Source organism: Microtus oregoni, unplaced genomic scaffold (assembly GCF_018167655.1).
Source record: "Microtus oregoni isolate MIOR12 unplaced genomic scaffold, Mior012 000004F_ref0000308, whole genome shotgun sequence".
NCBI lineage: Eukaryota > Metazoa > Chordata > Mammalia > Rodentia > Cricetidae > Microtus > Microtus oregoni.
Window position 1 is genome coordinate 44473715 of NW_024543063.1, and position 15151 is coordinate 44488865.

Genomic DNA, 15151 nt, shown 5'->3' on the forward strand with positions numbered 1-15151 from the left:
CGCAGGGGCCCCGCTTAGACACTGAAGTTACATACTATTTGCTATTTGCCTTCGTGCTTTTTCTGGCCCCATGTGGTCCCCAGAGCCAGCTTCCTGTGCCAGGCTGGTACTCCTGCCTTGGTAGGTCCTAATACTTGGCCGAGATGCTCTTTTAGTCTGCTCTTCCTGACCCAAGACAGGACCAAAAGTCAAGAGAACCTGCTTGTTCTTCATGGCTTCCTTCTTTGCCTCCCTTGGGTCCACTTTCTCTACAGTGCTTCAGACTGAAGCCCATTTCCCAGCCTTCCTCTGCCTTCTCTAAAGTCACAAACTCACTGGCTCCAGATCATCTAATAAATTATAATTATCAGCTCCCCAAAAACATGTTTTCATAGTATGTTGTATTATATTTCATATAGCATAAATGTTAGTAAAGCTAAGACCACACTACACTCCAATATTATAGCTTCAACCAGAGAGAGGTAACCAGCTCCACACACACCCTCAGTCCTCAGGATCCAGCCAGAACTAGCTTCAGGGGCAAAATTACACATGCACAAGTCACACACATAAAATGGTATGGTGTTGCCGGGCGGTGGTGGCGCACGCCTTTAATCCCAGCACTCGGGAGGCAGAGGCAGGCGGATCTCTGTGAGTTCGAGACCAGCCTGGTCTACAAGAGCTAGTTCCAGGACAGGCTCCAAAACCACATAGAAACCTTGTCTCGAAAAATCAAAAAAAAAAAAAATGGTATGGTGTTTGCATGGCTCCTACACACATCCGCCCATGTACTTCAACCCACCTGTAGACTCTCACTGGCCTAATACAGTAGAAATGTCTAACGGTGACTTGCTCAATTGCCAGGAGATAATAATGAGACAAAGCCTATCCAACATCACTACAGATGTACTGTTTGTCCAAACAGTGTTGGCCATAAGTATTTGAATGTGTAGATCCGGACCCTGCAGACACAGGAGACCATTGCCTCACAGTTGAAAATCAGGTTCCCCGTCAGCGCCATAATACAGAGGGTGCGGTTATCAGGAAGGTTTTTCAGTTACCCAGATCTGCACACCCATCGTTTGGGCTTAAGCCCCGGTGTCCACTGCAGTCTCATCGTCCCCCAGAGTTTCACAATCGGCTTTTTCATTTCTTCACCCACTTTGACCTGTGCAGCGTTTTGAGTTTGCAGTGACTTTCACTGAATCCAGGTGTCTGCAATCCCTGTGCTAATTGTCTCCCTCCTTCAGTGAGGGTGTTGTGGCTCTCTTAGATTTAAAGAAACTTGACCCCAACATATCCTTTGTGTTAACTGGGAGGGACTTAGGGTGTCAAAAGCCCCTGAAAGAGTGACCAGTCGTCTCAGCTTGTCCAGCATTGGAAGGGACTCCAGGGCTAGAGGGTTTAGTGTAAGAACTGAGCAACGTTCCAGGTGAGCCTGTTGGTATCTCACAGTTTTGAGGGCCAGTTTGTAGTTTTTATGAGCCATGTCATTAAACTCAGTGAGGTCTCAGATACAAATCCAGCTCACTCACAAATTACCTGTCCCTCCAAAGTAGAGAAAATATGGCAGGTGAAGTGTCAAAATGTTCCCTTCCCTTCCCAGCTCCCCCTGAGCTGTGAGGCTAGGTTTGAGGCTGAGCGCATCTCTGATTACGCTGATTCCCTCCCCTCCGCCCTCCACAGGTAATGAAAAGTATGAACGCTTCCTGGAACAAGCGAAGAAGAACATGGAGAAAGAGTATAATAAATATGAGTCTGTCAATCAATATGAGATGATCTCTGAGGACAACACTGAGGAGGAGAATACAGAGGTGAGAGCAGCTCCGCCCTGCACAGAGTGTCTGTGAGGAAGAGAGTGCATGCAAATTGGGGTGGGGTGATAACGTGGGACATCCCAGAAACAGAGTGGAAAGACATACAGTCAAGGCAAATGTGGCGCATGGGAAGAAGGCAAGCCGAGCCCAACAAGGTGAGCAGATGTCTGGAGAACCGGTAAGAGCTTTGGACTTTCCCTGGGGGTAAGAAGGAACCGCTGAAATGTTTTAACCAGAAGTGCTGTGGTTAATTGGGCTTGCATCTCTGTAAGATCCCTGTAGCTGTGTCGTGGGCTATGGGGACAGGGCTTAATGGGGTAAGAGCAGATACGCAGGGCTAGGGGCTTTTAAAGCTGTTGGGATGCTTCTAGGTGAGAAGGGGTAGGGGTGCAGACGGTGCTGATGGCAGTCAGGGAAGAGAGAATTGAGTGAGGAGAGGAATGTTTCAGAGCTAGAGTGGTCAAGCACTCAGAACAGATTGGGTGTGAACTGAAGTAGGGATGATGTTTCTCTTGGATGCGTCATAGAGAGGGAGTGTCAGGAGAGGGGACTCAGAAGGAAAAACAAGTTTGGGTAGGAAGAGTGGGGGGGGGAAATGAGCCGAGATGGTCCATTATTGAGCATAAAATTGCTTTCTTTTTATTTTTTGAAAACTTCATACACATTTACCCTGTATCTGAGTCACATATGCATCTCCCCGCTCCCTCCTTCAGCTCCCCCATATACCTCCCATCTGTTGAAACACCCCAAGGGATCTCTCATCTCCCTCTCTACTTCTTGCCCTTTTTAAAACCAAGTCCAATTAGAGCTGCTTACATGTATGAGATGGTCTACTGGGGTATGACCATCCTACTAACGTCTACCCCTCCCCAAGCAAAGTCTCCCTCCAATAGCAGCCACCAATTACCACTAGCTGCTCGGCGAGGGGTGGGGCTTTGGGAACCCCTCCCCACTCCATGCTTGAATTTTTAACTGACTTGGCCTCATGGCGGTCTTGTGAGTTCATGTGTGTAACAGCTCTCCTCCCCATCCTCTGGATCTTACATTCTTTCAACCCCCTCCTCCAAGATGTCCCCTGGGTCTTTGTGAGGGGATGTGACATTGCTGTCCCACCCACAGCGGAGCACTTACAACCGTTATTCTCAGCATCTAGAACTCTTGTGAGTTTGCATTAAACACTGGGTTCCAAATGTGAAACCCTCTACCTGTAACTCTAATTCCCGGGGAGCCAAGGCCTCTGGCCGCTGTGGACCTCTGGGTTCATAAGCACACAACCACGGATACACATCTTCATATAAGTAAAACTTTAAAGAGAAACGGAGGGCAGAGCGTCCTTGCATAGGAATATAAAAATGCCCATTGAAGCTGAAGCCACGCAGAGAAAACACACAGTAGTTCTGTGGCACTTGAGGAATTTTGCCAAGACATTTTTATTTTTAAAAATATTTATTATATATTTAATTGCCAGGGGTCTGGGTGCGTGCCACAGACAGGTGAGACAGTCGGAGGACAGCTTTTAGGAGTTAGTTCTTCCTTCCACCTCAGGTCATCATACTCAAGTGAATGCCTCTGTACCTGCTGAGCCACCTGGCCAGCCCATTTTTTAAAACTCTACTGTTTGGGGGTAGAGAGATGGCTCAGCAGGTAAGTGCACTTGTTGCTCTTCCAGAGGATTCAAGTTCAGCTTCCAACCATCCCGGTCTCCGGTTCCAGGGGATCTGATGCTTTCTTCTGAACTACATGAACACCAGGCATACATGTGGTACACATGAATATATGTAGGCAAAATACTCATATACATAAACAAATCTTAAAATAATCAGTTTTTTTAAAGACCTTTCCTCGTTTGTGAGTGCATGAGAATTTATTCATTGTGAAGCTAATCTTTATTTACTACCCATTTGGAACATGGGAGGGATAAAATCAGTAGTTTTCCCTTTGTGGGAAAAATTCTTGCCTACAACGAATAAAGAGACTACGTATTCTAGAGCGACCTTCTGGATTGCTCTTGCTCTTGCCCCAGGTAAGTGCTCATCTCCAGATGGAAGTAGAGCGACTTATAGTCCAAGACTATGCCCTGGAACACCAAAAGGCAATCTCCTCCAGTACCACAGACACCTACTTCAGCAACCGGAGTCGCCGCAAAATAGCCAGGTGAGGGCCCGTTTGTGTTTGGGTTACCTTTGTTTCCAAGTGTGGTGAGGCAAACCGTGTTTCTTGTCTCCTGAGAAGCTAATTGATCTCCTAGGACTGAAAGCCATGCACCTTGTGTTAGCTGCCATCCCTAGCATCAAGCCAACCAGGCAATTCTGGGTCTTAAAGCCAGAATGTCAAATCCAATAGACAGGCCCCCGTTTCAGGCTCATGGGGACCCACACTGAACATGTCGCCAGATAATGGCCAGGCACACGCGTGGACGTCTGAAGGATGCATGGAGTTCTAGTCTCTCTGCTAGTGGCCCTTAGCTATTCTCCACTCTGGAAAACAAAGCTTCACAAGGACAGAACTCACTCTCTCCTTTTGGGAAAAGTGGCCTCCCAGGCTTGAAAGTGACTAGTAAGGACAGCCCCGTACCTGTTTCAGAGTCCAGCTACCTGAGTACATCCTGGACTTCGGCTACATTGTGCTTGGTGACGTCCGAACCCACATCATCAAGATCACCAACACCAGTCACTTTCCAGTGTCTTTCCATGCAGAAAAGCATGTCCTTCACGATACAGGTACCAGGAGCCCGCCTGCTTGCCCCATCCTTCTAGAACAGCGTTCCTGCTGTTCATTCAGCGGAAGGAGTTTCTGGGCTATTCCGTGATAGTTTGGACAGCCTGTCCCAGAGGGCCTGCTATGGAGAGCAGCTTCTCTGCACTGCTTTCTTTGCTCATGAAAAATAATTTCCTCCATCACCATCTAGGCTTCAGCACTGAGCTAGACCGTGTAAAGAATCTGCCCTACTGTGAGACAGAAACATTTGAAGTGAGATGCGACCCACAAGGGGCTAATATTCCTGTGGGGAACAAAGAAGTCATTCTCCCCATCAAGGTATGGTGCACCACGGGGCCTACATGACCTTCCAGATCCCAGCCACGCCTGTTGAGAAACCCAAGATTATGCAGTCCTGGGGATCAAAAGTTGGGTTCTGAGCATGCTAGGCAAGATATCTACCACTGAGCTATATCTCCAGCCTGAGAAATTGTGTCGCTGTTGCTGCTGCTGCTGTTCCTAACTCCAAGCCACATGGTAACCACAATTTTCTGTCCCTTTCCAGGTGTCTGGAGGGCCAACGATTCACCTCTGCCTCCAAGCCACTGTGACCATTCCAAGTATGAGCCTGTCTTGCAACAAAATAGAATTTTCTACAATCCAGTGTGGACAGTGCATGGTGGAAACCATTCAGCTTTCCAACACTCTTCAAGTTCCTTGCGATTGGTTTGTCCACACCCCGCAGCCTACTAACAAGGTAAACTGGGTTTCCCTTCTCTCCACCTCTGCTGTATCCAGAGCTGGAGTTCTGGGCCTTTCCTCCTATCATTTTAACTTCCTATGGAAGCCTCTCGGTGTTAGCCATTGCCCAGTCCCTAAACCTGGTACTGGAAGATGTCCCCAGGCCTTGCCGTTGGGTGTAATGTCATACCACCCTTCTGCCTCTGGCACACATCCCCTGGTGCCTGGGAAGCGCTCAGGAAATGTAGCTTCTGTGAGTGCTGAGTAGGCTAGAACTGTTTGCTACATGAATGATCTAACTGTCTAATGTTTATAACCCAGCTGGATAAGCACATGCCAAAGTATTTGAGACGGAAACTACAGGCGGAGATGATTCCAAAGACTCGGATCTTTGAGATCCAACCCACTTCTGGAGTCTTGGACCCTGGCGAGAGGGCCAATGTGCAAGTGAAATTCATGCCCAAAGAAGAGGTGAGCTTGAAAACATATGAGCCTCTGTAGAGATCTTCCTTCTGGGTCACTTTGAGGTCAGAGTCCAGGGTTGCCTGAGACTCATACCTTTCTGCATATGGCATGCTCTTCAAGGTCACCTACTTCCTGGGTAGCCAGCCTGGTGGGCTGGGCCCAGCAGCCCTGAGAGATATGCCAGCTTTCACTGCGGCACGGTATCAGTGGCATTCTGCCTCTGTTTTTACAGGCTGTATATCTTGGAACAAATCACTTGTCTGACTAAGTCTCAGCTTGTTCATAGGTAACATAAAAAGCAATAATATTCCCATATCAAACCTCCCTTATTGCAATTCAGAAATCCAATAAGCTCAAAACGTGGGGGTTGCAATTTCATAAGTTTCATATTAAAACCTACTCAATAGAAAAACCTCATTTGATCTGACATGACTGTTTTTGTCTTTCTTTATCCTTCTTAGTTTTCAAACATTGCGACTGCCAAAATATTAATGTGTTTCATTACAGGAGTCCTTGCCGAGACTCCACTTAGGACACCGGGTAGCAGAGCCCAGATGCACTGTGCTTACCTTCTTACTGATCAGAATTTGAAAGCATCTGGACACTGGGATTTCTGATAAGCTAGCATAGAGTCGCAGCCAGGGCTCGTAGGGTCATTCTGAAGATTAGCAACACTGAATGGAGCACACAGCACGCTCCCCTGTGTATCATCAGTGATGCAGGAACTATTAACTTCTACCAGCCATCACCACGGTAGTCAGTACTTCCTGGCAGAAAGCCTCCCGCGGCCTGATAAATGTCTCTTATGTAATTGCCATGAGTTCAAAGTCACTCCTAATGGAGCGCATGGCAAGAATAATAAAACCCAAGAACTGGAAAGGATCTCAAGACATCTCACCGTGACCATTTTTATTCAAAGCTAAAAACATCTGAGTGATGTTTTCCTTTTGATTTTGGTTTCAAAAACAGGGTTTTATGCAGCCCAGGATGGCCTGGACCTCACTAGTAGCACTAAGATAGCCTTAAACTCCCGATCCTTGGCCTCACAAGTACTGGAGTTGCAGGCATGCACCACCATGCCTCATATATTCTATTCTTTCATAAGAAAAATCTATGTAAATTTTATACAATATATGGCTAACTCCCATATTCCTGGTAATAGCTTTGAAGAAATGCTTCAGATTCTGCAATGGGAAAGTAGAAAAGTAAATAACCTCATATTTCATTCTAAACTGAAGCTTGTGTTCCTACCTATCAGAGTCTACCCATAATGCTGCTGATGCTGAAGCTTCTTTCTGCCCCCTTCTTCCCTGCCTGATCCTCTCTCCATCCTCCTGTCCCTCCTCCACCCCTTGTTCCCTGCCTGATCCGCTCTCCTTCCCTTTCTTCATCTTCTCCTCCACCCCCCTCCCCTTGCTCCCCCTTCTCCATCTTCTCCTCCTCTTTGTGCTTTTTGCTGAGTTCCACTGTGTATCTCTGGCTGGCCTGGAACTTGCTAAGTAGACCAGGCTGACCTAAGACTTGCTCTGACTTCTGCCTCTGCTGGATTACAAGTGTGTGCACTAACACATCTAATCTGCCCATGCTTCCGAAGAAAATCAGTAACATGTCTGCAGCTCTTCAGAGTGATTTAAGATGAACAAGGGTTTTTCAAGATTCGGGCTTGATTTTATTTTTCTCTGTGGTGCTAGGAATTGAGCTATCCTCGGCCTAGTTCTGGATTCTTATCACTTCCGAATGAGGGAAATAGCACAATGGAGCAGGGGAGGTGGGATGCTTGCCATGTTCCTGAGAGTTATTGGTGGAAGTCAGTGGTCCCAGAAGCTGTTACTTCCCTGATTTTCTACTACACTCTCTGCTGCCCATGGGCCCAGAGTGACTGAGAGTGGGACCCATACAGGAAACTCAGAGCCGTGAAGATGACACTCAGGCCTGCTTAGGCGATCAGGCCCCTCGTACAGTGCCTAGCATGCTCTATACACACCGCGCAAGAGTCCCCACTATGGTGATTGCTCTTTCACAGCTATGTAGGAAACGTGTCTCCTTTCACCTGAAGGCAGGAAGCTTTGTCCCCTTGGTGGTTCTCAGTTTTGCATTGTGTGTTGTTTCCATGTTTTCCAGAAGTTCTACAGCCAATCGCTGCTGTTCCACATTGGCCAGAGCAATCAGAGGCTCGTGCTCCTGGCCCAGGGGCAAGGTCTGGAGCCACGGCTGGAATTCAGCCCTTCCGTTCTGGAGCTGGGGCCCCTCCTGCCATTCGCATCAGGGGATGAGGCCGAGGTGATTGTGAGGAACCCCTGCAACTTCCCCATTGAGTTTTACTCCCTAGAATTTGACCAGCAGTATCTCTTAGAGGAGAAGGTGAGCAGAGACCCAAACCAAACACCCCCGCTAACGTGGCAGGCCCCACCCCTGGCCTGTGTCCTTATGTCCACAGTGCCTTCCCTCTGGCCTCCCTCCCCCTTTCCTTGCCAGCTTACCAATTCCTTATCTGTAGACTTTCTCCACCTGCTTCTCTCCCCATGAGAATTTACTACGTTTTTGTAATTCCCGTGTGCGTCTTTAAGCAAATTAAAAAGCCAATGTGTGTTTGTGGTCAGTATTTGCACAGTAAAGAACTACATGTAACAACTTGCCATTATTTCTGAAATAACTTTCCTTTAGGCTTCTTTTAATTGGGACACTTAAAAAATATGGACTGGGGAGATAGCTTAGTCAGTAAAGTTCCTTTCTTGAAGTGTGAGAACCTGAGTGAGTTCAACCCCCAGCATCCATGTGAAAAAGCCAGGCACAGTGATGCTCCCCTATGAGCCTAGCCTGGGAAGGCAGAGACAGGTGGGGCACCTGGAGAAGTCCCTAGACTCCATCAGGCTAGCTGAATTGCTAAACTTCAGATTCTGTGAAAGACCCTGAGCCCCCCCCCCTGCAAAAAAAAAAGGTAGAGAGTGATTGAGGAAGACAGTGAGCATCGACCTATACCCTGTATACACACACACACACACATGCACGCGCACACACACGAAGACATATGCACCAATAATTTTAATGTCAATCTCTGCCCTTAGTTTGCATTTGTGCACCATTTACAGTTAATGTAGCTACTGATGTATTAGGGCTTACATCTGCCATTTTGCTTTGTTGTTTTTGTTTTTGTCCTCTGTATACTTGTGCTGCCTTCCTATTGGTACTTCCCATGTTGTTTAGCATTCCATCTCAATTTTCCCAGAGCATTTTGAGTATTATCTTTTATCTTGCTTCTTTAGTTATTGCTACACACATTATATTTTGTCTATGTAACTACTCATGACCAATTGGGGTTCACCCTCCTCATTTTAATATAACTGTCTTGAATATCTCCTTATAGAAGACAACATAATTTTTGTTAGAAACCCACACAGAAGGAGAAGCATTTATCCTTTTTTCCCATTATTCGTCATTTTCTTTCTGATATTCCAAGACTTCTTTTTACTATTTCATTCCCATCGAAAGATCTGTTATTAGTTCTTCTTGTTACTATTAGATTTTGGTCAGCACACAGAATAATAAGTTTCATTTGGCATTTCCTATATTCTGTCATTGAAATTTATAACCCATAACTCTGTTAGTTATCAGTTAGGGTAGGTTTGCTGGTGAATTTTTTCATTTTTCTTCATCTAAGAATGTCTCCATTTCCTCCCTCATTCTTGAGAATGTATTTTTTTCTGACTATAGAATTCTGGACCAATGGTTCATCGAGCCCTTAAAAACTATGACTCTTCCTTTTAGCCTCCAGGACCTAGTGAGAAATCCAGTGTTCTCTCTTTCTCTTTGTCTTTCTCTCTGTGTGTCTCTTTTTCTCTGTGTAGGTCTGTCTCTCCCTCCTTCTCTCCTCTCTCTGAATCTTCCTTTTTCTTAATTTATGGATGATTGAAACAACTGAAAGTAGTAATCATGGAAAAGGCTCATGTAACAAAACAGAGAGTCACGTTAGTAAGGCATCTTGCAGATGTATATGCCTCTTATGAATTTATTTCATTGCCTTTTACATACACTCTAGGGTTGCCAGACTTACCGTGAAAATCTGCAATTATATTTAATGTTTAGATACATAAAAACATAGTATAATTGTGCCAAAATAGTATACACTAAAAATTATATGATTTATCTCAAATTTAAATGCTTTACTTTATCCAGAAGCCCTAACACACACACACACACACACACACACACACACACACATCTGTCATTTTACCTATTTTCTCTGTATTCTCTACTTATGAGAAAACACCTCACCAAGTGCAATATTGTAAAGAATGTTGCCCTGTACAAAATCACAGAATAGAGTGACATTTCAGACATCAGAGGCATCGGGTTTTAGAACAATGACAAATTCCCCTAATAATGTGTTTCTCGTGTTTCAGAACACATCCCTTTCATTGGGGGACGTGTGACTGCACTTTTTGAGAATGACCCACTCAGAGTGGATAATAGTATGTTAGTTATTAGGGGAAAAAATGTGTGTGTGCTATTCTGAAAGGAAGAAGAACTTTGTCTCCCACGTGTGAAATGCTTGGGTGTGTGTGAAACAAAATAAATATTTTGAATCCCTGTAAGTTCAGGGTGGGGCGCTACCTTTAGACCTCTGAGAGGGCCCCACCATGTGAAACCCACGAATCATCTCTGTTGATCTCAGCCTCTGGTAGGAGCAGGGCTTTGATGAGGCCAGTGAGCAAGAGCAAACCTCCAATGAGGCCAACGGTAGTTTTCATTCTCCCCTTGAGCAGATCTTGCGACAGCTGAAGGGCTATGATTCCTACAACACCCTGCTGCTGCCTCCCCGGAACCCAGGGGAAAAGCTGCCCCAGGAGGTCTACGATTACTTTAGGGAGATGAAGAAATCAAAAGAGGAGCAGATGAAGGCGAAATACATGGAGAATATGTCACAGGAGAATGGTGAGAAGCCAGCATGAAGTACCTTGGGCTCTGACTGTTGTTCCATTCCCTTTGAATTACCCCTACCGTGAGACCGGCCAGCTACTGAGTATCTGCCAGGTACCAGGTGCCTGCCGTATCCCGTTTAAGACTATTACCAAATAGGTTGTGTGGTCTTTGTGTTAAGGATACAGAGCTGGCACAGTCTGCTGTCACTAGAGTCTGGGGATACTGAGACTTAAAACCAGTGACTATAGATAGAAGAGTATGTGCTGGGGGCTGAGCCCAGGGATTCACACAGAAACTGAAACAAAGAGAGTCAAGTACACAGCTGTGTATAGAAGAATCAAGATCGCAGTCCAAATCCTCCTGTGTGTAACTGACAGCAATCACTGTGCACCATTGCTTCCTGTGGCCGTGCCTAGATAATATGTCTCCCACAGGTGGGAATTGATGCCCTAACTTATTCAAGTGGCCAGGGCCAAGGGAACTTGCATTGGAAAAAGGACAGCCCTCCTGTGGTCCTCAGGACCCATCATGAGCATCCCTGCTGTTGCACCATCGAGTCCTGTGGTCCAGCTCCCCTGTATATCGTATCCCTTCCCCAGGGCCTCTCTGTGTTCTTGAGCAGAACAGCCCCCTTTATTTGTAGTCATTGTAGGACCAAATGACTGGTGACACCGTGCCCTCTCCTTTCTGCTTCTCTGTCCCTCATGCTGGAAACATCCCTAGCCCATTTCACTCTCTTCTGCGCTAACAGTCCTCTATGTGTAGCTCTGCTCTTCACACCTGCGTCTTCCACGAGACAGGCGTTGAGGAGACAGCTCGGTGGATAAGGTGCTTGCCAAGGAGCATGAGAGCCAGGTCCCCAGAACCCATGTGCAGCAAGATACAGTAATGCCTGTCTGCAACCCCAGAGCTCTTATGATGAGATGGGAGGCGGGCTGACCAGGAAGCTCATCTGGGTATACTCAGGTCGGCTAGTCTAACATACTCAGCGGTGTTTGAGAAACCCTGTCTCAAACAAAAGTGGGGGGTAAAGACCACACCCAAGGTTGTACTCTGACCTCTGCGTGTACACACACACACACACACACACACGTGCTCGCACGCACACACCTTGTATAGCCTTTTTCTTTTAAACCTAGTACATGGGACAGCAGCCAGTACATGACATGCTCAACAAGGTGTAGCATGTGAGACATGACCTGATGGTCCGGATGGAATCCTCTCCTCCTGCCTCATGGTCTCTCAAAGAAAATCAGTCAGAGACTGTTCACTTGACTTGCAGGAAAGACTGCCTCCATATTCAGCGTTCTGACCAGTGTTCAGCAACAATAACTTGTTGGAGTTGTTTGTACAAATGTTACAGGGCAAGTGGCTCTCACAGTTCTAGATACGTTGATCTAGATACACTTGATCAACGTATCTTTGGGGTTGGTACCTTCTGAAAACCATCTCTTCTTGTGGAGAGTTCTCTTCCTCCTGTGCCTTCCCACCGTGGGTCTCTGTCCTAATCTCTTCACTGTTGTAACCAGTCACACTAAATCAGGGCATACCTATATGATGACCTGGAAACCTTAATTACCTACTTAAAGGGCTTATTTTCAAATAGAGTCACCTGAGACCTTGAGGGCCAAGGCTTCGGTGTATGGATGTAGGGAGGCAGAAATGCAGAGATTACCCACTGTGTTGCAAGGGCTAAGCTGAAGGGCTGCAAAGTAGATAAATGGCAGAAGGAGCCTCCCTTTGGAGAGCTGATGGTCAGGAAGATGATCAGGGAGACGCTTCGAGTCAGAGGGATGTCCAGTGGCCTCAGGAGACCCTGAGCCTGCAGTGTTCACAGGACCTTGTGGAGGCAGACAAGAGCCTTGTTTGCTCTTGAAGTCCATACACACCAAAGTTATCAGCTTGGTTTTTCCATTTGTCCCAGCAGAAGATGATCTGGAACCATGGCTGATGGGTCCAGGGGGAACCCAGGCTGAGTGCTCACTGATACCTCTCCCAACCCTGCCTCACGCTGCTCCTATGCTGTGGACTCTGACCTCTCTAACCATGACCCAGGGAGGGCAGCTACCTCTAGTCACATCTCAATTCCAAACAAAACAGATAATGCCCCTAGGTTAGAGGGGGTCACCTTGTGTGGTCACAGACTGCTGTACCCACTGAGATGCTGTGGAAGAGGGGATAATAAGGTGGGTGCTGGTCTGACAGGTGCCAGACACATTTAACGATGACACGGGAAACATTGGTGAGAAGCTGAGGGTGAACGCAGGCTCCAGGATGTTTTGTACAGAACTGTCTCCACATAGTCCTGACAACCTGAATATTAAAATCTGTGGAGCAGTGCCTCTCCTGCTCTGGCAGTTATATAACCAGCTTCAGTCCCCGTCACCATGTGTCTAGCTCAGGCTTTATTATTTTTTAACTTCGGACTCTTAGGAATTCTCTGAGTTTCCTGGGCAAATGTATACCTTCAGTATCTAAGCATGTGCAGAGGGAGCCATCTGACTGTGCTCTAGGTCATTAGGGTTGGGAGTACAGGGTGCTGGCCAGCACAGCCATTCTTTCCCCATCTCCCTTGTTCCCCACCCAGCTCCTTCCCCTGCGTTTTCATCCTCTGCTTCCTCTACAGAAGAAGAAGAGATGCCATCAGACCAGGGAACCTCCGCCAGCACCAAGAGGACATCACTTAGCCGAGGGATCTCTGTCACATCCAACCTAGAAGAGCGGCATCTTATGACTGAGTCCAAGAGCTACCCAGATGAGGACGAGGATGAAGAAAGCCTGGAGAAACTAACGTTCCAAAGTAACCGAGCATTGCGGCAGGGGCAGTTCTGTCTAGGCAGACATGAAAGGGACGGTCAATCTCTGGATAGCTTTCTCCATACAAAGGGATGCTCTGGGCCTCCTGCAGTGGCTTCCCACCCACCATGCGTACCCTCTGGTGACCCGTCTACTCACACTGTACTATGAACATGGAGGCCTGTGGAGCAGCTTAGCGCGTGATATTCTCTTCTTGCTGCGGTCACTTGCATTTTAACTAGACTAAGGAAGATCTGATCCCTTAACGCTAACATTATAGCCCAAAGGGAAATGTTTAAAGAAATGCTCTCTTCCAACTGTCCCTCCAATCAAAACATTAAGGAACCCTTGACTTCACCTCCCAGCTTCATGGACCCATTTTCTGACCTTAGTTTTCCCTGAGATCTGAATTAAAGCCAGGGAACACAATGGCAAACCCGATAAAGGCAGAGTTCCAGTGCCACGCCTCGTAGTTAGCCCAGCCTGAGTGGTCCCTGACCTTTTGTGGTACTTTTTCCCCATTCCACAATCGTGGCTCTGCCCCCATCTTCTGAAGTATCTTGGACCCCCTAGAGCCAACTCCAGACTCCTCTCCACACTGCTATCCTTTTTATTTTTCAACAAGAGAAATCCCTCCAAGTAGAATTTAAGTCAATGAATATCTTTTTATTTTAAAATGCAGAGACACATTATTAGCCAAGTTAGGCATTCTCATGCCCCATTGGGTGTTTTGGAAACCAAGGGTATTTTAAAAGAAAACTTCGTTCCCATCTCTATTGATGCCTATGTACCTGTGTAAGCTCCGGGATGCGCACTTGTGCACACACTCACGTGTAGTCTGCATTGACAGCTGACAAGATCCAGAGCACAGACAGCCACTCTGCAGAGGAGGTTGGAGAGGTGGAAAGCAACCCCGTGAGCAAGGCAATCGCACGCCACCTAGGCATCGACATTTCTGCAGAAGGCCGTCTGGCCAAGAACCGGAAGGGCATTGCCATCATCATCCATGGGACACCCTTGTCAGGTATGTGACAATCTGAGGGGAGACAATGATCAGAGATGCCATGTCTCTTCCATAAGGAACTGTGGCAGCATCAGCTTGGTCAGGGCCAGTGATAAGAGTTTTAGCTGAGGAACGGCATGTACCCAGAGACCCTGTCTCCAAAACACAGGTCGAAAACGAGATCTAATTGGTTTCGTGTCTATTTTGCCGCAGTTGGAAAACCAGCATCACACAAGTGTATTACAGCGGAGGCAAGGATAGGACCGGGGAGCTGCTTCTGTAACTGAAGTGCTGGAAGGACGGGCATGATGAAATGAGTCTGGACCCCCCCACACACACACATACACACCAAAGCCCAAATAAAAGCTGAGATCCATGACTTGCCTGTAATCCCAGTGCCGGGAGGCAAAAGCAGGCAGATCCCAGGGCTTATTTCAGCCAGTCTCGGTGATGGTGAGCTTTGGGTTCAGTTAAAGACCCTGGCTAAAACAGTAAGAGGGAGAAGCCATCGAAGAACATTCTCCCGGTCTTCACACATGCCAGCCTGGATGTGCGTACCTGTAGATACCAGACACAGAGACACATTTTTAGAAAAGATATTCATGATCCGCCATTTTTCATGAGAAGAAAGTATCAAACTTATGATTTATAATTTATATCTGTTTGATATTGCCTCTGTAACAGCCGCAAATGTAGTGGCCTGAAGAGGCACAGATTTGCCCCCTCTTTAACA

General features: G+C 46.9%; 1 protein-coding gene across 1 annotated transcript in view; it reads left to right on the forward strand.

The window, feature by feature from the left end:
• Window positions 1-15151, forward strand: part of Hydin (HYDIN axonemal central pair apparatus protein) — a 291897-nt gene that overhangs the window by 180929 nt on the left and 95817 nt on the right. Inside the window, exons 29-38 of the mRNA XM_041650001.1 lie at window positions 1666-1793; window positions 3820-3950; window positions 4380-4516; window positions 4705-4832; window positions 5059-5250; window positions 5556-5705; window positions 7821-8060; window positions 10463-10631; window positions 13246-13419; window positions 14266-14439. Of these exons, the coding sequence (XP_041505935.1) occupies window positions 1666-1793; window positions 3820-3950; window positions 4380-4516; window positions 4705-4832; window positions 5059-5250; window positions 5556-5705; window positions 7821-8060; window positions 10463-10631; window positions 13246-13419; window positions 14266-14439 (1623 nt within the window). The remainder of the gene's footprint in view (window positions 1-1665; window positions 1794-3819; window positions 3951-4379; window positions 4517-4704; window positions 4833-5058; window positions 5251-5555; window positions 5706-7820; window positions 8061-10462; window positions 10632-13245; window positions 13420-14265; window positions 14440-15151) is intronic.